We start from the raw sequence: 26,704 nt of genomic DNA, 5'->3' as shown, positions 1-26,704 counted from the left end.
AACTAAGTAACACGTCTATCACAATTATACTAATTTCTTAATAGTTTTGAAATGTACCATTGCATCATGCACGTTAGGTGAGCTCCCTCCCAAAACCCTCTCTCCTCCCATATCCCCCCCACCCCTCCCCTCTCTTTCCTCTTCCCTTCTACTTTCTGGACTATGGTTATGTTTTGCCATTCTTATGCGTGCGTAGGTGGTTATATATTGATTTCATAGTAGTATTGAGTACATTGGATACTTTTTTCCATTCTTGAAATACTTTACTAAGAAGAATATGTTCCAGCTCCATCCAGGTAAACACAAAAGATGTGAAGTCTCCATCTTTTTTATGGCTGTATAGTATTCCATGGTGTACATGTACCACAGTTTGTTAATCCATTCATGGGTCGATGGGCCCTTGGGCTGTTTCCATATCTTGGCTATTATGAATTGGGCTGCAGTAAATGTTCTGGTGCAAATGTCTTTGTTGTAAAATAATTTTTGATCATCTGGGTATATACCTAGTAGAGGAATTGCAGGATTGAATGGTAGGTCTACTTTTAGTTCCTTGAGTCTTCTCCAAACTTCTTTCCAAAAAGGTCGTATTAGCTTGTATTCCCACCATCAGCATAGAAGTGTTCCCATCTTTCCGCATCCACACCAACATCTCTGGTTTTGGGATTTTGTGATGTGGGCTAGTCTTACTGGAGTTAGATGATATCTCAAAGTAGTTTTGATTTGCATTTCTCTGATGATTGAGGAAGATGAGCATTTTTTCATGTGTTTGTAGGCCATGTGCCTGTCTTCATCAGAGAAGTTTCTGTTCAAGTCTCTGGTCCATATAGAAATGGGGTTATTTATTCTTTCCTTAATGATTAGTTTGAGTTCTCTGTAGATTCTAGTTATCAGACCTTTGTTGGAAGCATAATCTGCAAAAATCTTCCCCCATTCTGAAGGTTGTCTGTTTGCTTTGCTTACTGTACTCTTGGCTGTGCAAAAGTTTTTTAGTTTGATCAGATCCCAGTAATGTATTTTTGGTGTTGCTTCAATTGCTCGGGAGGTCCTCCTCATAAAATACACTCCCAGACCAATTTCTTCAAGTGTTTTCCCTGCACTCTCTTTTAGTATTTTTACAGTTTCATGTGAGACACAGTCTTGTTCTGTCCCCCCGGCTAGAGTGCCATGGCCTTAGCCTAGCTTTCAGCAACCTCAAACTCCTGGGTTCAAGCAATCCTCCTGTTTCAGCCTCCCAGAGTAGCTAGAGCTACGGGACCCCATCAAAACTCCTGGCTAATTTTTCTATTTTTAGTAGAGACAGGTTCTCACTTTTTCAGGCTGGTTTCAAACTTCTGAGTTCAAAGGATTCCCCCACCTCCTAGATTGCTAGGATTACAGGCATCAGTCAATGTAGTTGGCCAGACCTCACCAATATGCTAATAAAAATGGAAAGGAACTCTTTAACTTAATGGCAGTAATAATCAAAACGAGATAACTCACAAGAAAGGGGAAATTCAGGGAGAGTCTCCTCATGTTTCTACACGAATATTGTCCTTGAACACTTTCTTTCTTTTTTTTTTTTTTTACAGAGTCTCACTTTGTTGCCCCTGGTAGAGTGCTATCGTGTCACAGCTTGCAGCAACCTCAAACTCTTGGGCTCAAGCGATTCTCTTGTCTTAGCCTCCCAAGTAGCTGGGACTACAGGTGCCTACCATAACGCCCAGCTATTTTTTAGAGACAAGGTCTCACTCTGGCTCAGGCCGGTCTCGAACTCATGAGCTCAGGCAATCCACCTGCCTCGGCTTCCCAGAGTGCTAGGATTACAGGCATGAGCCACCTTGCTTGGCCATTAGAACATCTTTTTGCTAACATGCAGTTTAGAGTTTATGTTTAACAAGGTTTCTGCTCCCTTTTTAATTTTTTCTGCCTTTGCCTTCTCTGCTCTCCACTCCCTTTCCCTTCTTCCCCTTGCTCTGTATACACATACCTAACAAACAATTCTAAGGATAGGCTTGTAAAATTGCTTTAGAAATAAAAATCTCCTTATTTATAACAATAAAATTACAGAGTCTTAAGTGAAAATCCAACTAATTATTTAGGAAATAGCTTTTCTTACTGTGTTTTATATATGTGTGTGTGTGTTGGTGTGTGTATGTATAAATTGATGTACTGGAAGCAGAAATTCACCCTAGTGTGATTTCATAGACCAGTTTTTATGAGAACTGCACAGCATGCACTTTTGGCTTTTGATGGATTGTTTTTCATTTTTTGTTCTTTTGAGTCTGCTTAACATAGCAGTAATGTTTAATAAGAACAAGGTGTTTTATAAACAGGGTAGTGTGAGGCTGCCTGTTTCAATATTTACCTGTTAAGATGTGTCCTATTTAGTTTACGTGGCATATCCTTTAACTCTGACTCTGCTGATATATTCCAAAATCGAACAAATCATGTGTTTAACTTTTCATAGTCTCTTCATGGATAAGTGATCATTCATAAGGCTATTTTTTGAGGTGCTAAAAATTTTGAAGTTTCATCTTCATATTTCTTAATATATATTATGTTAACTAAACTTTATTTTTGAGGTTATTTTTAGATTTTTCAGCTGAACGATTATATAAAGATATAAAGATATCTTAGGATATAAAGATATCTTAGTGCTTCAAACATTTTTACTTGTACATTTTACTTTATATAGAGAGAAGTTTGAAATTATGTATCTGTCCTTGATGGGAAAGCCTCACTTTATAACCATTCTGATCATAGACTTTAGTTATGAAATTAATAGCGGGACAGTTGTATTTAGCTAGTGACATTCTTGAAATAATTGAAGATTTTATATCCTTGCCTGTCACGTTGCCACAGCGAAGGGATCCAACGAACGTATACTATCAATGGGAGTTAGGATGGTACTTTAATAGGTCTGCTGTCTTGGGGATAGGTAAAGCCTTGGAAAAACATAAACCTGAGGATAGATAGAATAAATTGATAACGATGGAAAAATAATCCCTTGTTATAGCAGTGGAGTTTCTTTCCTAGTGCCACCAGATGTCAGTGTAAACACAGGACCAGAAAAATACTGCAGTATGTAATGCTTTATGAACATTCTTTTTTGCTTCATGAAAGAGGTGGGGGAAAGTTTTACATAAACTGGGTATACAAGGTCTGATAATTAAGTTCGTGAACTTGTCCTAGATGATCACCTTTGAAGCACTCCCCTTTGTGAAGATGTGCACTGATGCCAGTACCTAGTCTACCCTTTAAAGCAATTTTCAGAACTCTTTCTCTAAAATGGCCACCAGAACTGTTGTCATATTACCCTTGATGTCCTGAATGTCATCCTTACAATATTTCCTTTATTTTAAGGTAAAGAAAAAAGTCATCAGGGGCCAGACCAAGTGAGTAGGAAGGGTGTTCCAATACAATTGCATGTTTACTGGCTAAAACCTCCCTCACAGACGGTTCTGTGTGAGGTGGTACATTGTCATGTACAAGAACCACACCTTTCTTGTGCCAAGATTTTCAGTTAAGATTTTCTTCACTGTTTCTCTATTGATGTTTACTTTGTCTGCTGTGCTTTTCATACTCAGTTGATGCTTTTAATGCATAATTCTACATAGTAATGGAATGTTTGTGTCAATTCTGTTCACTGCTGGCCACCCTGACCTCTCTTCATCAGACACATTCTCTCACCTCAGAAAATTGTTTAATTCCTTTGTACACTGCAGTTTTCTTCATTATCCCCATAAACTTGGACTAACATGTTCCTGATTTCATTTCCACTCTTGCCAAGTTTTTCAAGAAAGTTAGTGTTTATTCATTCCTTTTATTAAAGCTCCAACATACTCACAATGGTACACAAAAACACACAAGAACAGTGATGAACACCACTCAGCCACGTTACCACCACGTCTCAACAGTAACACAGCTGTGAGACGTTGATACACCAAGGTTATGAAACCTTACTGTGTTGTTTGTGTAGTGCTGCCAGTATAAGTGCACACTGGCAAGTTCATGAACTTAATAGTCAGATCTTGTCCAATAGAAAGATTATTTTACCATTGAGTTGTATGCAAAATTGGAATGCCTAATGGAGACTAGAGTATATGTAGAACTCAAAAAAGCATAGAAACAGTTAAAAATTTATATTTAATTCAAACATACTGATAGAATATATAGGTGATCTCTGAGACTCTCCAAAATCACCAACCTACTCTTATAACGATAGGAGATGGATAGCCTGTGGTTAAACTGTTTACAGCCTCATGATCATGGTGTTTCTTAGAATTCCTGTCAAAATCTGAGCCTTAAAATGAAAGAATGTATTTTCATTTTTTTTATAAAGTAGTTAATATTCTTTTATTACCTTTTCTCCTCTTTTATCATAAAATATTTTTAAAAATACACAGAAATGTGTAAAATAATAAATATAAAACAGAAATGCAGTTTTTATCTCTATGAGGAAAAGAACATTAACAGGAATGCTGGGTAGGGAAGGAGGGCAATTAGATTGATGGAAATTCCCATTTTAAAATCAGAATCTCATCATTAGATGAGGAATAAATTTTCTTTTTTTGTTTTTTATTATTATTAAATCATAGCTATCTACATTAATGCGATCATGGGGCACCATACACACTGGTTTTATAGACTGTTTGACACATTTTCATCACACTGGTTAATATAGACTTCCTGGCATTTTCTTAGTTATTGTGTTAAGACATTTATATTCTACATTTACTAAATTTCACATGTACCCTTGTAAGATACACCATAGGTGTAATCCCACCAATCACCCTCCCTCCACCCAACCTCCCCCCTCCCTCCCCTCCCTCACCCCCTTCCCCATATTCTTAGGTTATAACTGGGTTATAGCTTTCATGTAAAAGCCATAAATTAGTTTCATAGTAGGGCTGAGTACATTGGATACTTTTTCTTCCATTCTTGAGATACTTTACTAAAGAATATGTTCCAGCTCCATCCATGTAAACATGAAAGAGGTAAAGTCTCCATCTTTTGTTAAGCCTGCATAATATTCCATGGTGTACCTATACCATAATTTACTAATCCATTCGTGGATCGATGGGCACTTGGGCTTTTTCTATGACTTAGCAATTATGAATTGGGCTGCAATAAACATTCTGGTACAAATATCTTTGTTATAATGTGATTTTTGGTCTTCTGGGTATATACCAAGTAGAGGAATTATAGGATTGAGTGGCAGATCTATTTTTAGATCTCTAAGTGTTCTCCAAACATCTTTCCAAAAAGAATGTATTAATTTGCATTCCCACCAGCAGTGTAGAAGTGTTCCCTTTTCTCCACATCATTGCCAACATCTCTGGTCTTGGGATTTTGTGATATGGGCTAATCTTACTGGATTTAGATGATATCTCAAAGTAGTTTTGATTTGCATTTCTCTGATGATTAAAGATGATGAGCATTTTTTCCTATGTCTGTAGGCTGTGCACCTGTCTTCTTCAGAGAAGTTTCTCTTCAAGTCCCTTGCCCAGCCTGTGATGGATCACTTATTCTTTTCTTGCTTATACATTTGAGTTCTCTGTGGATTCTGGTTATTAAACCTTTATCGGAGAATAACCTGCAAATATCTTCTCCCATTCTGAGGGCTGTTTGCTTGCTTTACTTACATTGTTCTTGGCTGTGCAGAAGCTTTTTAGTTTGATCAGGTCCCAGTAGTGTATTTTTGAAGCTGCTTCAATTGCCTGGGGGGTCCTCCTCATAAAATACTCACCCAGACCCATTTCTTCAAGGGTTTTCCCTGCACTCTCTTCTAGTATTTTTACAGTTTCATGTCTTAAGTTTAAATCTTTAATCCAGTGAGAGTCTATCTTAGTTAATGGTGAAAGGTGTGGATCCAGTTCAGTCTTCCACAGGTTGCCAGCCAGTTCACCCAGCACCATTTGTTAAATAGGGAATCTTTTCCCCAGTGAATGTTTTTAATTGGCTTGTCAAAGATCAAATAACGGTAAGTAGCTGTATTCATCTCTTGGTTCTCTATTCTGTTCCAGACATCTACTTCTCTGTTTTTGTGCCAGTACCATGCTGTTTTGATCACTATTGATTTATAGTATAGTCTGAGGTCCGGTAGCATGATTCCTCCGCTTTGTTTTTATTGCTGAGTAATGTTTTGGCTATTCGAAGTTTTTTTTGATTCCATATAAAATGCAGTATTATTTTTTCAAGATCTTTAAAGTATGACAGTGGAGCTTTAATAGGGATTGCATTAAAATTGTATATTGCTTTGGGTAGTATGGACATTTTAACAATATTGATTCTCGTGTAAACCCAAGAGTTAGAGGTTGCTGTGAGCCATGTGATGCCACGGCACTCTACCCGAGGGCAGTACAGTGAGACTGTGTCTCTACAAAAAAAAAAAAAACAAAAAACAATGTTGATTCTTTCCAGCCATGAGCATGGTATGTTTTTCCATTTGTTAACATCTTCAGCTATTTCTTTTCTTAGAGTTTCATAGTTCTCTTTATAGAGATCTTTCATGTCCTTTGTTAAACTCCCAAATATCTCATCTTCTTTGGCACTACTGTGAATGGAATACAGTCCTTAACTGTTTTTTCAGCTTGACTATTGTTGGTATATATAAAGGCTACCGATTTATGAATGTTGATTTTGAAACTTGAGATGGTGCTGTATTTCTTGATCACTTCTACCCTGTTTCCCCGAAAATAAGACAGTGTCTTATTTTAAGGTGTGCTCCCAAAGATGCGCTAGGTCTTCTTTTCAGGGGACGTCTTATTTTTCCTTTAAGTAGGTCTTATTTTCAGAGGATGTCTTATTTTCAGGGAAACAGGGTAAGAGTTTTGTAGTAGAATCCCTGGTGTTTTCCAGATAGACAGTCATATCAGCTGCGAAGAGTGAAAGTTTGATCTCTTCTGACCCTGTATCTATATCCTCGATTGCCTTCTCTTCCCCAATTGCGATGGCTAAAACTTCCATTACAATGTTAAAGAGCAGTGGAGACAATAGACAGCCTTGTCTGGTTCCTGATCTGAGTGGAAATGATTTCAATTTAACTCCATTCAATATGATATTGGCTGTGGGTTTGCTGTAGATGGTCTCTATCAGTTTAAGAAATGTCCCTTCTATACCAATTTTCTTAAGTGTTGTAATCATGAAGAGACGCTGGATATTATCAAAAGCTTTTTCTGCATCAATTGAGAGAATCATATGGTCTTTGTTTTTTAATTTGTTTATGTTCTAAATTATACTTATAGATTTACGTATATTGAGCCAGCCTTGAGACCCTGGGATAAAACGGACTTGGTCATGATGTATAATTTGTTTGATGTGTTGCTGGGTTCTGTTTGTTAGGATCTTATTGAATATTTTTGCATCTATATTCCTTAGTGATACTGGTTTATAATTTTCTTTTCTTGTTGGATCTTTTCCTGGTTTGAGGGTCAGGGTGATGTTTGCTTCATAGAACGTATTGGTTAGTCTTCCTTCTTTTTCTACATTTTGGAACAGGTTGAGTAATATAGGTACTAGTTCCTCTTTAAAGGTTTGGTAGAATTCTGATGTGAAGCCATCTGGTCCCAGGCTTTTCTTTTTAGGGAGATTTTGTATGGTTGATGCTGTTTCAGAACTTGATATTGGCCTGTTCAACATTTCCACTTGATTCTGGCTAAGTCTTGGAAGGTGACGTGCTTCCAAGTATTGGTCAATTTCCTTCAGATTTTCATATTTCTGAGTATAAAGTTTCTTGTAATATTCATTAAGATTTTTTGAATTTCTGAGGAGTTTGTTGTTATTTCGTCTATGTCGTTTCTGATTGATGAGATTAGAGATTTTACTCTTTTATTCCTGGTTAGGTTAGCCCAAGGTTTATCTATTTTATTGACCTTTTCAAAAAACCAACTTTTTCATTTATTGATCTGTTGTATAATTCTTTTGTTTTCAATTTCATTTAATTCTACTCTAATTTTGGTTATTTCTTTTCTTCTGCTAGGTTTGGGGTTGGAATGTTCTTCCTTTTCCAGTTGCTTGAGATGTCCCATTAAGTTGTTAACTTCCTCTCTTTCTGTTCTCTTGAGGAAGGCTTACAGTGCTATAAATTTCCCTCTTAGAACTGCCTTTGCGGTATCCCAGAGGTTCTGATAATTCATGTCTTCATTGTCGTTTTGTTCCAAAAATGTGGCAGTTTCCTTCTTAATCTCATCTCTGACCCAGCTATCATTCAGCATAAGGTTATTTAACTTCCATGTTTTTGTATGAGTATGCAGATTCCTGTTGTTTCTGAGTTCAACTTTTATTCCATGGTGGTCCAAGAAGATGCAAGGAATAATTTCTATTCCTTTAAATTTACTGAGGTTAGACTTGTGACCTAAGATGTGATCGATTTTGGAGTATGTTCCGTGGGCTGATGAGAAGTATGTATATTCAGTTTTGTTGGGATGAAATGTTCTGTAGATGTCTGCTAAATCCAAATGTTGAATGGTTAGGTTTAAATCTAAAATTTCTTTGCTCATCTTCTTATTGGAGAATCTATCCAGCACTGCCAAAGGAGTGTTGAAATCTTCGACTATTATGGAACTGGAAGAAATCATGTGCTTATGTCTGTTAGAGTTTCTCTTATAAATTGAGGTGCATTCTGGTTGGGTGCATAAGTATTAATAATTGAAATCTCATCATATTGAGTATTACCCTTAACATATATGAAGTGACCGTTCTTATTCTTCCTTACTTTTGTTGGTTTAAAGCCTATTGTATCGGCAAATAGAATTGCAACACCTGCTTTTTTCTGATTACCATTGCTGAAATATGGACGACCATCCTTTCACCCTGACTCTGTATCTTTTAAGGTAAGATGTGACTCTTGTATGCAGCAAATATCTGGCCTGAGTTTTGGTATCCAGTTAGCTAACCTGTACCTCTTTAGAGGACAGTTTAAGCCGTTCACATTAATGGAGAATATTGATAAGTCTGGTAAAATTTTGGGTATCGAGTTTTTTGAAAGTCCAGCGGACATTTTTAATTCTTTCACCACTTTGGAAGTTGGAGTTTGATCAACAGTTTCTGAGTGAGTTTACTTTTGTGGTAGAGGATTGGGCTGGTCATTATGTAGGATAGGTCTGAGAATATCTTGAAGAGCTGGTTTGGTTATGGCAAATTTCTTCAACATATGAATACCATTAAAGGATTTAATTTCTCCATCATAAATGAAACTCAGTTTAGCTGGATACAGCATCTGGGGTTGAAAGTTATTTTGCTTTAGGAGATTAAAAGTCGATGATCACCCTCTTCTGGCTTGAAAAGTTTTAGCAGAGAGATCTGCAGTCATTCTAATACTCTTCCCTTTGTAGGTAATGGATTACTTACATCTGGATGCTTTCAGAATTCTCTCCTTTATATTAACTTCAGTGAAATTAATTATGATATGCCTGGGGGATGTCTTATTCGGATTGAGTCATGCTGGGGTTCTGGAACTGTCTGCTATCTGAATTTCAGAATCTCTTGGCATGTCTGGAAAATTCTCTTTCATAATTTAATGGAGAAGGTCCTCTGTGCCTTGTGAGGCCACTTTATCGCTTTCAGGGATTCCAATGAGGTGGAATTAGCCTTCTTGGAATTATCCCACAGCTCTCTTGAGAGAATGATCCATTTTTGCTTTCCATTTCTCTTCCTCTTTGAGAGTTTGGGAGCATTCAAAAGCTTTGTCTTCAATGTCAGAAATCCTTTCTTCTGCTGAAAGAATATATTTTCTAGCTTATCGATATAAAACTGTCCTCAGGATGATTTGCATTTGGTACAGAATTTACTTATAGCAGTTCTCTGGTACACATAGTTACATTAAGCATTTTCCTAAAAGAGCATTCAGTAGAATAATTGAATTTTTAAAAAATGTCCCTCTTTAAAAAAACTATTATCGATATTATTAATGTATTTATTTTCTTGAGATAGAGTCTCTTTGCCTAGGCTAGTGTACCCTGATGTCAGCCTAGATCATAGTAACCTCAAACTCCTGGGTTCAAAGTATCCTTCAGCCTGAACCTGCCAAGTGGCTGGGAGTATAGGCTCTGGCCATGGTTTCCAGGTGATTTTTCTGTGTTTAATAGAGATGGGATCTTGCTCTAGTTCAGGCTGGTCTTGAACTCCTGAGCTCAAGCAATCTTCCTTTCTTGGCCTCTCAAAGTGTTAGGATTATAGGTGTGAGCCACTGTTCCTGACCAAAGACCTATTTTTTAATAAATGTTAAACAATGATCATTGTTATTATCTCTTGTTAGAGTTAGTACTTGATGTATGTATTAATGTGCCATATTTCTCACAGATGAAAATCCCATTTTGAGTTCTTGCATTCATGAAGTCTTCATGTGGGGCTTGGGATTGCACTCAATGTGTTGCACACCACAGTTGAATTTAATTTAATTTTAGGCAAAAGTTTTGTGTGGGTCAAAGGCTTCTTTTAGTTCTTGGATTTTTTTGTTTTCAAAATTTTTTTGTTACTCAGAATATGTTTTCCCAGATTACTTCATTTTGCTTTCTTCCTTACCCTCTGATTTAGGAAATGGAATAACTGGTTTCTTTAAACATATAAAATGTTTCCTGGAAATCATTGCAGGAAATGATGTTCTCATGTTATTCTTGCTTTCTAAGGGTGGAATTGCTGGGTCATGTGATATCTCTGTTTAATTTTTGGAACTTCCAGGCTGCACTGCTTCTCATTTTCAACAGAGTATATGAAGGTTTCAGTATCTCCTTGTCTTCACCATCACTTGTTCCCTTCCCCCCCACCCCCACCCCAACCCAGAGCCAGTCTCACTATGTCACTCTCCGTAGAGTGCTGTAGTGTCACAGCTCCCGCCAACCTCAAACTCATGGGCTTAAGCAATTCTCTTGACTCAGCCTCCCAAGTAGCTGGGACTACATGTGCCTGCCACAATGCCTGGCTATTTTTTGTTACAGTTGTCATTGTTGTTTAGCTGGCCCCAGACTGGATTCAAACCCACCAGCCTTGGTATATGTGGCTGGCGCTGTAACCGCTGTGCTATGGATGCCCAGCCCCATCCCTTGTTCTTGACCATCTTTTTTATTATAGCCATCTTGCTGGGTATGAAATGGTACATATCTTGCTATAATTTGGATTTGCATTTTCCTAATGACTAATGCTGTTGAGCATCTTTTCACGTGTTTATAGGCCATTGGTATGGTAAGATAAAGAAAATTATCTTAATTAACTTATAAGTTCCAAATAAATATTTTCTTTAGATTTTATTACTATTTCATCTGAATCATATCCAAGTTTATCTTTCCTATATAATAGTAAAGATGTAATTGTTAATTTTGAGAATCGTACTTAGTCTTAATCTCAAGTAGTCTTTCCCCATGCTCATTTCTATTCTTTTAATATTTGGAATCGTGTGTTTGTTTCTTTTAAGTGACTAATCAGTATAAGAACAGTGCTGTTTTCTGTTCATCTGTCTAGTATTCATTAAGGGTCTCTTACATATGAGACGCTTTCTGAAGTGCTGAAGGTCTATAATATATAGTAGTGAGTGGTGAATCTTGCAGTCTGGTGGGGAATTTATAATGAAAATATATACATGTGCAGTATAATTACAGACTTGAATAAGTGACACAGAGAAATGGAGAATTATGATATGCTAGAAACTAATGAGAGGATGACCTTTAGATAGGATAGTCAGAGAAAACGCAGATTCGGTGGAAGTGGGGAGAAAGGCTCACAAGATGAGGCTGGAGAGAAAGCGGATTCCCTCAGAGTAGCTCCACCTGAAAATTTCCTTGTGCACTTGGAAGAAAATTCAGACTCCTTACCATGACCTACAAAATTTGCCTCTTCCCCACCTTTCTGGCCTTCTTTCCTGTCCCTGTTTACACTAGTCACACTGGCTATCTTGCCATTCCTCAAATATATCCAGCTCTTTTCTGCCTTGCTGACTTTACGTCGTGTGTCCTCTGTTTGAAGTACTTTCTTTACCTCTTTGTATCAGTTACTGCTGCTTGCTTACCTTTAATTTCTCTATTCAAATATCTGTGTTTCAGAGAGACCTTTTCTATCCCCTTTTGTAAAGTAGCACCACCATCCTTAGTCACTGTCTATTATTTTACCTTCTTAGTACTTTTATCTAAAGTGAATTTATCTGTGTGCTGTGTATTATCTGGCTTTCCCACTAGGGTGGATGATCCACAAAGGCAAATACTTTGTAATTGTAGTTGAGTGCTGTAATTCTATGCTTAGAATGGTCCATGGCACTCTTGAATGATTAAATTAATTGAATTATTTTTGCAGAATCTTGTAGAACAGAGCAAGACATTAGATTTTAAGCACAAATAGGAACTCTGAAAAATTTTAGGTGACTGCTATACCTGTTAAGTTGATTATAGTGGTTTGTGCTTTGCAGACCTCTTTTTTATAATCATTGAAATTCTTCCATAGACCTGTCAGGTATGTTTACATAACATCCTCAATTTATATAGAATGTGAAGTCATTAGAAGCAGAAGTAAAGTCACTTCAAAAAAAAAAAAAATATAGTGACTTCAAAGTACTGTAAACTGCTGATTTTTTTATGTTGTTTTTTAAATCAAATTTTGTAAATTTTTTAGCTTAATTTTCTCAAATATTTTTTTTTGGCCCCATTGTCATTTTCTTCTCCTTTTGGAACTCCACTTTCATGTACATTTTACCATTTTCCATAGGTCCCTGGTGCACTTTTGGTTTTCTTTAGCTTTTTCTCCCCTTTTATTTCTGTAGATTGAAGGATTTATATTGATAGCTTCGAATTCACGGACTGTTACACCATCTCCATTCTGCTTTTAAGCCCATCCATTTCTTTTTTCTCAGTCTTCGTAACTTTCAGCTCTAGAATTTTCTTTTCTTTTTTTTTTTTTGTAGAGAGTCTCACTTTACCACCTTTGGTAGAGTGCCATGATGTCACAGGACTCACAGCAACCTCTAGCTCTTGGGCTTCCGCAAATATCCTGCCTCAGCCTCCTGAGCAGCTAGGATTACAGGCGCCTGCCACAATGCCCGCCTATTTTTTGGTTGCAGTGCAGCCGGGGCTGGATTTGAACCTACTACCCTCGGTATATGGGGCCGGCGCCCTACTCACTGAGCCACAGGTGTAGAATTTTTATTTGCTTTTTTTTTTTTTTTTTTGTAGAGACAGAGTCTCACTTTATGGCCCTCGGTAGAGTGCCGTGGCCTCACACAGCTCACAGCAACCTCCAGCTCTTGGGCTTAAGCGATTCTCTTGCCTCAGCCTCCCAAGTAGCTGGGACTACAGGCGCCTGCCACAACGCCCGGCTATTTTTTTTGTTGCAGTTTGGCTGGGGCTGGGCTTGAACCCGCCACCCTTGGCATATGGGGCCGGCGCCCTACCGACTGAGCCACAGGCGCCGCCCTATTTGCTTCTTTTTTAATAGTTTTATTTTTCTGTTGAAATTTCCTATTCTTATCTCTATACCATAAACACATATATTAAAAGTAAAATCTTTGAATGTATTATCTTAAAATTTTAATGCATCTTTATAATACCTGCTTAACTTAATATGTTAAATCTAATATTTGGGCCATCTTGGGGACAGTTTCTATTGATTGCTTTTTGACTGCTGTGCCAGACATTTTGGATCATATGTTATAAAGACTCTGAGAAATATTTTGTTTTTAATAGGCACGTTATTTATAGGTTTGTCACCTTGAACTTTTCTAGGTTTGATTTTATGCTTTGTTAGGAGAAATCTATGGAGAGCTTGAGGTGTTTTCTAAGCCCATCTAACTTGATAGGATTCAATTCCCAATCTCTGCTTCCCTTTCTGATCTTGTCAGGGTTTGTTTTAAGTTTAGAGAGCAGATCTAAACGAGGCCTTATTCTTAGATGCGTGTTCTTACTCCTAGAGCTCTGCCTTTGGGTATCTCAGCTGGATGCCCACGGTGTTGTATTATGTGGTCTCATCACTCTGACTCAGCCAGAACTCTTAGGGGTTCCATTGCCCCTCAGTACTGTTTGACTCTAATTATTTCTGTTTCATTCTTAACTCTCTAGCAGTAGTTCTCTGGTAAGTTTAGTCTTGCCCTGTATATATGCAACCCAGATTTCAACCAAGGACTCTTGGGGATTTATACACCAGGTCCTCTCCTCTGCACAATTCTCTCTTCTCTAGAACTTTAGCCTGCAGATAACAACCATTTAAATTTTATCTCTGTCTCCTCAGCTTAGAGAACTGCTGCTGCTCTCTGCTTGGACTTTGGCCCATTTCCTTTTATTAGAGTACTCTTTGCCCATCCTTACCCTTGCTCTGCTTGGAGATTTTATATATATAGATATTTTATATATATAAACTATTTTATAAATATAGTTAAAATATATTTAATATATTTAATTATATATATTGTATATATATATAATTATAAAAATATATTTATAAAATATAAAATATATTTAATTATATATATTGTATATAACATAAAAATTTATATATTTTTATAATATATTTATAAAATATATTATTTTATTTTTATTTCTTACATTTTTATAAAATATATATATGTAAAATCTCCAAGCAGAGCAAGGGTAAGGATGGGCAAAGAGTACTCCAATAAAAGGAAATGGGCCAAAGGTGTGGGGGGGGAATATATATATATATATTTCTAAGTATAGGCATGGTTTGAACAGAACCATGAATAAATCAGGCTGGGCCCGCTGGCTCATGCCTGTAATCTCAGTATTCTGGGAGGCTGAGGTGGGTGGATTGCTTTAACTCAAGAGTTTGAGACCAGCCTGAGCAAGAATGAGACCCCTGTCTCTGAAAAGAACTAGCCAGGCTTTTTGGCTGGAGTCTGTAGTCTCAGCTGCTTGGGAGGCAGAGGCAAGACAATTGCTTGAGCCCAGGAGTTTGAGGTTGCTGTGAGCTATGATGCCAGGGCAACAAAGTGAGACTCTGTCTCAAAAAAAATGAACAAGTCTTTGTATTTTTTATATCAACTTAACATGTTCTCTAAGTATATTGTACCTGTTCTTATCTTCGCTGGGTAGGATTTATAAACTTACACATACAAAGTATTAGACTAAAGATACCATCCTAATACTAAATTTCATTTCATTTATTGATTGACTGAAACAGTCTTGCTCTTTTGCCCGGGCTGGAGTGGTATGTGTCTTCATAGCTCATGCAACCTCAAACTCCTGGGCACAGGTGATTCTACTTCAGCCTACCTAAGTAGCTAAGACTACAGGTATATGCCATCACGCCTAGATAATCTATTCTATTTTTTTTTTTTTTTTTAAATAAAGATGAGGTCTTAATACATTGCTCAGGCTGATCTCAATTTTTTGGTTTTAAGCAGTCCTTTCTGGGCCTCTCAAAGTGCTAGGTTTATAAGCTTGAGCCACACCCCATCTGAAGCATCTACTTTGTCAGCAATTTAGGAGTCATTGGTTTTAGTCACTGTACTTACATAATATGCATTTCTTTAATAATACTCTTTAGTTTATCTAAAGTCCTCTTTAAGTTCAAATGCAAGAAAGTTTGCAATGTTTTCATTGGTGAATATAAGAACATTTGTAAACAATGACTTGTTTATGATGTTCAAAAATATCTAAGTTGTAGAATTTGCTTTTTCATTTTGTCAATGACTCTTGTTATTTATGATCAAATAATAATAACCAATGTTTAATCCTTTTGAGATTGTTTTTTTTAGACTGGAACTATTTGTTCTGAACTATTCACCCCATCATCTCCCATTGCATTTCTAACAAACTCGAACCATATTTTCCCTATTATAAGGGAGAATAAATGTTTGCCTCTTGCTTCCAATTCCTTTTTGTCTTTTTTTTTTTTGGTGGGGGTAGGGGAAACTGGGACTTTTCCTATTGCCTGGGCTAGAGTGCAGTGGCATCATCATAGCTCACTGCAACCTAAACTCCTAGGCTCAAGTGATCTTTTTGCCTCAACCCTCTGAGTAGCCAGGACTACAGGTGCTGCATGCCACTACACTCATCTAATTTTTAAATTTTTGTATAGACAGAGTTTTTCTATGTTGCTCAGACTGATCTAGAACTTCTAGCCTCAAGCAGTCCTCTCAGGTAAGCCCCCCAGAGTTGCTAGGATTATAGGCATGAGTCACTGTGTCTTTTAGGCCTCCTCTGAATCTTTTAATATACTATTGAAAGTACTTCTGTACATGTACAGAAAGGATTATGTGTGTGTTAATGGATTTCTGCTGAGACAATTGTGATAAATGTTCACGAGTTATCACAGCATTGTGAGTGCTGAGGTGAATAAGTGATGAGAACATCACCAAAGGGTCCAGTCCTACAAACATGTCTTTTTGCTGACAGTAATTTTTCTGACTGTTGTATTGCAGCTGTTGAAAATGGACAGATTGATGTGTTAAGGCTGCTCCTCCGACATGGAGCAAATGTTAATGGATCCCATTCTATGTGTGGATGGAACTCCTTGCACCAGGCTTCTTTTCAGGTAACTTCTGATTTTATTATTCATTTCCATGTAAATTGTATGTTTTACCCTTTTAAAATGACAGTTCTATACCGGTTTTGCTTCCTACTTGCCTGTGATTTATGATGGTTAGTGCAATACAGAAAAGGCAGTCTAAATGCTAATGATCATTCTGAGTAAGCCAACTGCTGTCGTAGCTATAGCAGTTTGGGGCTGTAGGGATTATCTAAATTTTTCAAATGTTGATAACATAGTTAAGAAACCACCAGAATATTAGGGATATAAGTGATAAAGAGCAGTGGCTTATTGTATTTATAAAAGTGTGTTTGGAAATTGTGGTAGCTCCTTAGTACTTGGGTTAACAAGTTAATTTTGCAGGATTTTATAAGGATTATAATTCCTAGAAATCAGTATTTCATGTTTACCTCTATCCTAGAGGTATAGGATAATCTAATTGGCCACTTCTTTCCCAATCAGTATTGCAATACACTGTTTTGTTTTTTCCATCTTCACAATGTCCTTTAGTGAGAGGATAAAAAAGAAAAAAAAAAAACAGTAAGAAAAAAGCTACCTTAGATTTTCTTTGTTTTCTCTTTATTTAAAATATGAATCTGTGCTTTAGGAAAATGCTGAGATCATAAAATTGCTTCTTAAAAAAGGAGCAAACAAGGAATGCCAGGATGACTTTGGAATCACACCTTTATTTGTGGCTGCTCAGTATGGCAAACTAGAAAGCTTGAGCATACTTATTTCATCGGGTAAGATTAATCCATTAGCCTTTGCACTATTAAGATCATGAGCTTTAAACTTTGTATCTTCCTACGAATTATTCAGTTCTCGACACAAATATAAATCAGCTTTTGAAATTTATGGTTTTTATATAAGTGGTGAATAAGAGTAAATGCAAGTTGACATAGAAACCTGGTTATTAAGTGTCTTTTACTAACAAAGCAATGCACAGCTGCTAGAATATATGAGTAGGAACATAATGAATCTATCATTAAACAGGATTATTGGCAAGTTGAATGATGAGGCTGTCCTTTCTTGTAGGGACCCGAGCAGTTCCAACTCTAGGATTTAAGACTAGTTTAGGCTTAATTAATTTATTATATGGTTATTTTGTATATTAAAACTTTGTTTTCTGTTTTGTTAATTGTGTAATTATTTAAATGGGTTTATTTCAAAGTATTTTTATGCTTTATTATGTTAATAGCAACATGAACCCCCTTAAAGGTTCTTCTGTGACAATCATTCCACATTCAGTATTCCTAGAGAAGAGGCTGTTGAGGTGGCATTCTTACTTTTATGTGATATTTTTGTGACCGGAAATGTTTATTGTGCAGAGGTTTTTAAAATCCTCCAAAGCTAATGAAGCATGGATGGTCAAGAAAAGGAAACTACTACCAGATTTGCTGCCAGGCAATTTTTTTTAACACCTATGTTTTTTACAAACTGCCTTCATATAGACAATAAGAAGTTTATTTAGACAGCAGCGCACATATTTTCTTAGTTCTGCTTTCTCCTTATAAATCTTCAAACACATACGTTGAAGAAGGAAGTAAAAGAAACAATTACATGCCAATTTAAAGTGTCTATTATAAATAATGCGTCTGTAAATCTTGAGTTAGGAGGAATCTTCAAGATCATTTATTTAAACATGTATATGTAGTTTTTAAGGTTAAGAATCCCAGGCCCTATGTATTTAACTGCTTTGTCAAAGATCTAGAAACTGTTTCCTAATAGAATCAAGGCTTGGACCTAGGTCTTCTGACTTCTGATTTTCTTTCTTGTACTACATCATACCTTACTTGGGACTTTTCTAATTCATTTTCTGACTTCCAGTCCTGTGAGTTCCAATTATTAGTGTTTAAATTGATGTTTGGAACAAAATAGGTTAAGCAGTACTTTAACTGCTGAGTTTGTTTCCTGTCACCTAGACCTCTAAACATCTGTTTTGTTTTGCTTTGTTGCTTTTTACCCCCTTCTCTCCTCTCAGAATTGTTATGAACAGCAAGTTGAAAAGGTATGATTACATTGTAACTATATATATTTCCAACTTTGTAAAATGACTCTCTTTTCAGAGAATTGCCTGTCATTTTTCCATCTTTCCCACCTTTAGTCTTATAGGGACTGGTTCCTTATTCTTTTTTTTTTTTTTTTTTTGTAGAGACAGAGTCTCACTTTATGGCCCTCGGTAGAGTGCCGTGGCCTCACACAGCTCACAGCAACCTCCAACTCCTGGGCTTCAGCGATTCTCTTGCCTCAGCCTCTTGAGTAACTGGGACTACAGGCACCCGCCACAATGCCCAGTTATTTTTTGGTTGCAGTTCGGCCGGGGCCGTTTTGAACCCGCCACTCTCGGTATATGGGGCCGGCGCCTTACTGACTGAGCCACAGGCGCCGCCCCTGGTTCCTTATTCTTTTGATCCTTCAAAATTGTCACTCAAAATGAAGCATTGATTATTTAATAGGACGGTTAAGAAATTTTTTTCCTTGACTTAGTATTTTCTCAGTTATGGTGTTTACTTCTTTCTAAAGCTGATAGCAGGTGAAGCATCTACCCCATGTAAGTCAAGATTCCAGTTGTCTAGCATTTGGAATTTTTGAAGGTTCCATGGACTCTTTAACTTGCCATTTGTATTTTCTACAGTTTTTATCCATCTCAGGGATTTAGTTTATTCAAGGTGCATTTATGTATGGAATATTCTCTTAAATAAAATATAGTCTTTTCTCCCTTGATGATTATTGTCTACTGAGATATATTTCAGAAATTTAAAAATTCTCATAGTCGGGTGGCGCCTGTGGCTCAAGGAGTAGGGCACCGGTCCCATATGCTGGAGGTGGCGGGTTCAAACCCAGCCCCGGCCAAAAAAAAATCTCATAGTCATATAGTAATGCCATACTTAGCACATTTAATACATTATTTGCCAATAAGAAAAGTTTGAGGATGTCTTCTATTTTCAAAACCTTCACAAAAATTGAGTTCAACATATTCATATCTTTATACACTGGTATTTAAATCACTTGATTAGATTTGTGTTTTCTAAATTCTCAGAGACTTTTTGTAGGCTTTATCATGTAATGGTTATGAAGGAAGAGATGTAATAGAGTATAGTTGATATTAGTTTTAAGGCTTAGCTCCCATGTATGTCATATCTTTGGTAATATTTTTCAAAAATCTTAGCCTGCATCAATTACTGGCATCTCTAAAGACTCATAATTTAGATTTTCCTTTTTAATAATTATTAGAAATGTTACCCATGTTTGATGGTTTACAGTTTTTATGTCTACTTAATTAGACCCACACAGTGCTTGTTGGAGGAAGGATTGTAATCAAATGAATCCTTCATTAAGATTTTTTTTAACTTAAAAATGAATTGTAAAATACGAATCATTTGTTTTGTTGCTAACATAAAAGCAAAAACAATTTAAATGTTTACCAAGAAGTAACCCAAGAAGTATGTTTATAAAACAACATCCAGTGAGGAGGAAAAGCTGTCATACTATGAAACCCTTTCGTGGCAATTGTTTTGAAATTTATGTTGATTATTACCTTTTTTTTTTTTTTTTTACATAAAGGAAGATTATCTGTTATCTGTTTTATTTTGTATTAGGTGCAAATGTCAATTGTCAAGCCTTGGACAAAGCTACTCCCTTGTTTATTGCTGCTCAAGAGGGTCACACAAAATGTGTAGAGCTTTTGCTGTCCAGTGGGGCAGATCCTGACCTTTACTGTAATGAAGACAATTGGCAGTTACCCATTCATGCAGCTGCACAAATGGGCCATATGAAGTAAGTGTTTAAAACAGAAAATAAAAATGGTCTCATAATTAAAAGCTAAGAAAAAATAAATCTGGGCCAGACCTTTTATGTCTAGGCAAAGTCCATGGTATTTCATTCTCTGTTAGTGTGCTAGGTGACTAGGTACACCCTAAACTGTCCCATGCCATCCTCAGCTCCCTTAGTTCTGCACGTTCATAGCATGCAGCATAGGTGCTAGAGACCAGGTGGCCTCAGGGGCTTTCCCAGGGTCTTGTGTCTTCTGGTTGATTTCTCCAGTTGTGCCCACATCCTCCCCTCCTTCCTAGTTTCATCTCAGGCATCTTCAGCTCTCAGTCTGATGGCCTTACTTACTTTTCCTCCTTGACTCCAAAAAACTTTTGAGTTTGTAATGCCTGTTGGGGTGAAGTCTTTCTTTTTTGTGTGCTAGGTAGTCCTTCCCATCTTAAGCCTTTTGATTGGACTTCTCTTTATCCAATCTCAAATCCAACCCAGTACTTGCCCCTGCTTCTGTGTTCTTTCTCAGCCTAGAGCTCCCATGAAATTATTGGTATTTTTTAGAGATAGAGTAAATTGGGGGTTCTGGGAACCTTAGATGCTGATAACTTGGTTACACCAGTGAGAATATGGCTGCCTATCATAAATTGATATGAAACAATTTTAAAAATACATGCTTAAATCTTTAGAGTTATAATTATACAGTAATACTTTTTATTGTTATTGTTAGTATTATTTAATTTAATAAATAATTTATTTAATTTAAATAATACTAACAATATTAGTATTATTGTTAGTATTATTAACAATAATAATGTTAATATTATTATTATTATTTTAAAATGGTCATTACTTTATTTCATATATTTGTATGTATAATAGAAAAACAAATTCTGTGGTTTGGCCATTATGCCACTTGGTGGCATGATATCAATATTTTACTGTTTCTTTAAAGATATTTGTAAGCATGTTTATGCCTTGTGGGAGAGAGTATGATTTTTTTCCAACCCATTTGAAATAATTTAATACCTTTATTAAATTTAAGAGACACTAAACAGACTCTTTATTTAATAACAAAATACTTAGATTTTAAAATTTAATATTTTTCCTAATTCTTTTTTTTTTTAAGAAACAAAAGTCTCACTTTATTGCACTCAGTAGAGTGCTGTAGCATCACAGTTCATAGCAGCCTCCATCTCCTGGGCTTAGGTGATTCTTTTGCTTCAGCCTCCCAGGTAGCTGGGACTACAGGCGCCTGCCACAACACCCGGCTCCCAATTCTTGATCATTTATTTTAAGATAAATATTAGATACAGTTATATTCGGAGCTTTAAATTGATACCAAAACCCCCTTGGGAATTTGTCTTCATTTGTTCTCAATTTTGAGAATTCTGTTTGTCATCGATGTTTTCCTTCATAGTCTATTCAAAGGCAACCTCTTCTGTGAATGTTAAGTTCTCCTTAAATGTATCTTAGGCCTACCTTACATAAGGAAAAGTAGCAAAGAGAAATATAATGTTATAAAGATGCTTTGGAGTAGCTATGCCTGGTTTTTTCCCAGAAAGAGGGGACTATCAAGTTTTATCCCTTCAGTTTTATTTTCACTTTTGGGAAAGTGGAAAAGTCCTTTCACTCTCTAGCTGACTGCTAGCAGTAAGCTTACAAAGAATCTAAGAATTTTTGTTTTAATGATTTTCCTTAGGCCTTTCTCTGCCTAGCAACCAGCTTCTTTTTTTTTAATTTCAGATTAATGAGGGTATAGATGATTAGGTTACATTGTTTGCATTAGTTAGGTAAAGTCCAAGTTGTAGTTGTGCCCCTCATCCAGGAGATATGCCTTACATTGTGCCTGTTAGGTGAGAGTTTACCAATCTCCCTCCTTTGTTGCCCCTTTCCCCACATGAGTTTGTGTTTTTCTTTTACAGGTGTGTCTGTCCCTCTCCTGGTTTCATATTAGTATCGATTGGATACTTGCTTTTCCATTCTTGTGATACTTTACTAAAGAGAATTCCAATTCCATCCAGGTCAATATGTCTCTACCTTTTGTATGGCTGAATAGTGTTCTATGGTGTGTGTGCATGTGGTGTGTATACCACAGTTTATTAATCCATTCATGAGTTGATAGGTACTTGGGTTGATTCCACATCTTGGCAATTGTGAATTGAGCTGAGATAAATATTTAAGTGCGTATGTCCTCATGGTAAAATCTACCTTCTAGGTAGATACTTAGTAATGGGATTGGGGGATCAAATGGAAGATATACTTTTATATCTCTGAATTCTCCATACTCCTTTCCAAAGTATTAGCATAAAAGTGTTCCCTTCTTAGCATCTGCAGATTTGGAACTTTGTGATATGGGCTTTTCTCATTGGTATTATCTGATATCTCAGAGTGATTTTCATTTGCATTACTGTGATAAGTAAGGACAATGAGCATTTTTTCATGTTTTTCCCCACTTGTCTGTCTTCTTTGCGGAAGGTAATGTTCATATCTCTTGCCCAGTGATAAATGGGATTGTTTGCTCTTTTTTTTGTTGATCAATTTGAGTTCTGTGTAGATTCTGGCAACCAGCTTCTTAATAATTTTACCTCAGTGTTTAATGAGCTCATATTCTTTTAAGATAATAAAATATTTTAGCACAAATTCTAATTTCTTTTTTTTTGAGACAGAGTTTCACTATGTCACCCTCAGTAGAGTGCTGTGACATCATAGCTCACAGCAACCTCAAACTCTTGGGCTTAAGCGATTCTCTTCCCTCAGCCTCCCAAGTAGCCGGGACTCCCAAGTAGTTGGGACTACTCCTACCACGACGCCTGGCTATTTTTGTTGTTGTTGTAGTTATCATTGTTGTTTTAGGTGGCCTGGGCCAGGTTTGAACTGTCAGACTCCGTGTATGTGGCTGGCACTAACCACTAAGCTATGGGTGCCATCCAGAAATTCTAATTCTGGATGCAAATTCTATTCTTCATTTCAAGTCAGTTGTTATCTTTAAACATTTTTACTAATTGGAAAAGTAAAACTAGTTAGTATTTTAAGAAGGAAATAGTTTTTTTGATATGGGTTTGTATTTGGTATAATGAAGTTTTAAATAATTTATTAGATCATAAATGAACATAAAATTTGAATTGGAGAGGGTAAGATTGTAGTGGTGATAAGGTAAATAATTAGTGAAAAAAATAAAAATGAAAAACACATTACCTATTTACTTGTGGGAGCATTATTTAATTTTGTTTCAGATGTACTAAAGGACCTTTGTTTTAAGCAATAGTAAGTATTACTTTTAGAATAACTATGTAAAATACAGTAATTTAATGTAGGTAGAAAGTATGCTGAAGACAAAGTCATCTTTAAATCAGTCAGTCAGTGGTTCTTAAAAATTGTGCTATAGAAATGCTGCCCACACTCATACATATAAAAACATTAAATGCTCTTGTTTGTGTATTTGTAGAATCTTGGACTTGTTAATACCACTTACCAACCGAGTGTGTGACACTGGGCCAGACAAAGTGAGCCCTGTTTATTCAGCAGTGTTTGGAGGACATGAACAGTGCCTGGAAATACTGCTGCAGAATGGCTACCACCCGGATGCCCAGATGTGCCTTGTCTTTGGATTCAGTTCTCCCATGTGCATGGCTTTCCAGAAGGAGTATGTATCTTTGCTGTATTTTTACTCTGTTTTTGATTTGTGGAGGTGGGTTCCCAAGTGTCTTTATTTTGTGGTGAAATTTAATAGTTTTGTTAGTGCTAAATTACTAATTTAGAAAACAAACAAAAAGCCCCCTCTTAAGTAGCATACTTTGTTCTGTCAAGCTGTAGCAAAATTAAGTGATAATATCAGATTGTTTTCTCTCCCTTTTTGAATCTGGGTTACATTTTTAGTGTAACAATTTTAGGGAGTACTTCCAAGTGAAATACAGGAATTCTCTGATATTATTGGTCTTCAAAACAATTCGAGAATTAAAAATAGGAGTTTATCAAGTAAGGCGGTGACTTTGATTCAGATCAAATTTATATTGATTGAAATTTATATTAATAAAACTTCTTATGACTAAAAATAAAACTTTAGTTTTATAGATATTATTGTATATTTAATGTATTTGATGTATGTCACTTCTTGATATGAGCCAGAACAATTAAGTTTTAAAAGTATCAAAAATAATTGTTGTTCTGTTAGCTTCTGGCCAATAACTTTGTTTAAAACACTCCTAAAATTTTAAAATAGACAGTAAAAATAAGGCTATGTATAAGAAAAGTCATACTGAGTAATATTTGTGATCCATCCAGTAATGGAATAAGTTGGGAAGATGGATGCTATTTTTTAAAATGATGCAGAAGAGGTTGCAGGTATGCCTTAAATTATATTGGCTTTTTCGAATCCAACATTTTGGATCTTTTGTTGTGCTCTAATTTAAATAGTTGTCAAAACTTATTTCCTGAGCTTTTCAGACTTCACCATCTCTTAACACGCGCTATGAAAATATTTTATTTATTTTGTTCCAAATTTAAACTTCTAGAGCTTCCAGCTATATATTTTAGTTTCAATATTTAGGGTTTTGATTAATCTGAGTATCTGGGACCTGGTGTATGTAAACTTACATGATCTCATAGCATTTTCTTGAAACCCCCTCAAGTTTTGTCTTTCTAAACAGAGGAGCCCTAATTACTTTACCTTTAGGAAGGCTGCACTGATGACTTCGTTTCTCTTGTCTTCTTTTGTTGCCATATCTAACTTCATTACAGAAATGAGTATTTTTTACTAGATCAGAACAGAAAATGGTTTTAGATAGCTTGTGTGTGTAGCAGTGGTCTTTTTTGGCCTTTAACTTTTGGAGGAGTGATGGTTTTGGTCCTTCTGGTCACAGTAGCTAAGGCATGCTTCAGCATCTTATAAGTATGGTTTGAATTAAGTCGTGTCACACAGTGCACTGCAAACCCCAAAATACTTCACTGATACTTCTTTTTTTTTTTTTTTTTTATTGTTGGGGATTCATTGAGGGTACAATAAGCCAGGTTACACTGATTGCAATTGTTAGGTAAAGTCCCTCTTGCAATCATGTCTTGCCCCCATAAAGTGTGACACACACCCAGGCCCCACCCCCCTCCCTCCTTCCCTCTTTCTGTTTCCCCCCATAACCATAATTGTCATTAATTGTCCTCATATCAAAATTGAGTACATAGGATTCATGCTTCTCCATTCTTTTTTTTTTTTTTTTTTTTTTGTAGAGACAGAGTCTCACTTTATGGCCCTCGGTAGAGTGCCGTGGCGTCACACAGCTCACAGCAACCTCCAACTCCTGGGCTTAGGCGATTCTCCTGCCTCAGCCTCCCGAGTAGCTGGGACTACAGGCGCCCGCCACAACGCCTGGCTACATGCTTCTCCATTCTTGTGATGCTTCTCCATTCTTGTGATGCTTTACTAAGAATAATGTCTTCCACGTCCATCCAGGTTAATACGAAGGATGTAAAGTCTCCATTTTTTTTTAATTGCTGAATAGTATTCCATGGTATACATATACCACAGCTTGTTAATCCATTCCTGGGTCAGTAGGCATTTAGGCTGTTTCCACATTTTGGCGATTGTAAATTGAGCTGCAATAAACAGTCTAGTACAAGTGTCCTTATGATAAAAGGATTTTTTTCCTTCTGGGTAGATGCCCAGTAACAGCATTGCAGGATCAAATGGGAGGTCTAGCTTGAGTGCTTTGAGGTTTCTCCATACTTCCTTCCAGAAAGGTTGTACTAGTTTGCAGTCCCACCAGCAGTGTAAAAGTGTTCCCTTCTCTCCACATCCACGCCAGCATCTGCAGTTTTGAGATTTTGTGATGTGGGCCGTTCTCACTGGGGTTAGATGATATCTCAGGGTTGTTTTGATTTGCATTTCTCTAATATATAGAAATGATGAACATTTTTTCATGTGTTTGTTAGCCATTCGTCTGTCATCTTTAGAGAAAGTTCTATTCATGTCTCTTGCCCATTGATATATGGGATTGTTGACTTTTTTCATGTGGATTAATTTGAGTTCTCTATAGATCCTAGTTATCAAGCTTTTGTCTGATTGAAAATATGCAAATATCCTTTCCCATTGTGTAGGTTGTCTCTTTTCTTTGGTTATTGTCTCCTTAGCTTGTACAGAAGCTTTTCAGTTCAATGAAGTCCCATTTGTTTATTTTTGTTGTTGTTGCAATTGCCATGGCAGTCTTCTTCATGAAGTCTTTCCCCAGGCCAATATCTTCCAGTGTTTTTCCTATGCTTTCTTGGAGGATTTTTATTGTTTCATGCCTTAAATTTAAGTCCTTTATCCATTTTGAATCAATTTTTGTGAGTGGGGAAAGCTGTGGGTCCAGTTTCAGTCTTTTACATGTAGACATCCAGTTCTCCCAACACCATTGAATAGGGAGTCTTTCCCCCAAGGTATGTTCTTGTTTGGTTTATCAAAGATTAGATGGTTGTAAAATGTTAGTTTCATTTCGTGGTTTTCAATTCGATTCCAAGTGTCTAT

At 36.5% G+C, this 26,704-nt stretch overlaps 1 protein-coding gene across 6 annotated transcripts in view; it reads left to right on the top strand.

Moving 5' to 3' along the window:
* The window catches only part of ASB3 (ankyrin repeat and SOCS box containing 3), a 128,667-nt gene that overhangs the window by 45,466 nt on the left and 56,497 nt on the right, over positions 1-26,704 (top strand). For all 6 annotated transcript variants that reach the window (XM_053589920.1, XM_053589918.1, XM_053589914.1 and 3 more), the window contains exons 4-7: positions 16,337-16,449; positions 17,051-17,186; positions 20,043-20,220; positions 23,654-23,851. In XM_053589920.1, coding sequence (XP_053445895.1) covers positions 16,337-16,449; positions 17,051-17,186; positions 20,043-20,220; positions 23,654-23,851 — 625 coding nt within the window. The remainder of the gene's footprint in view (positions 1-16,336; positions 16,450-17,050; positions 17,187-20,042; positions 20,221-23,653; positions 23,852-26,704) is intronic.

This window comes from Nycticebus coucang, chromosome 4 (assembly GCF_027406575.1).
Source record: "Nycticebus coucang isolate mNycCou1 chromosome 4, mNycCou1.pri, whole genome shotgun sequence".
In the NCBI taxonomy this organism is placed as follows: Eukaryota; Metazoa; Chordata; class Mammalia; order Primates; family Lorisidae; genus Nycticebus; species Nycticebus coucang.
The sequence above is the reverse complement of the archived record's forward strand: the minus strand, read 5'-3'. Positions and strand labels throughout refer to the sequence as shown.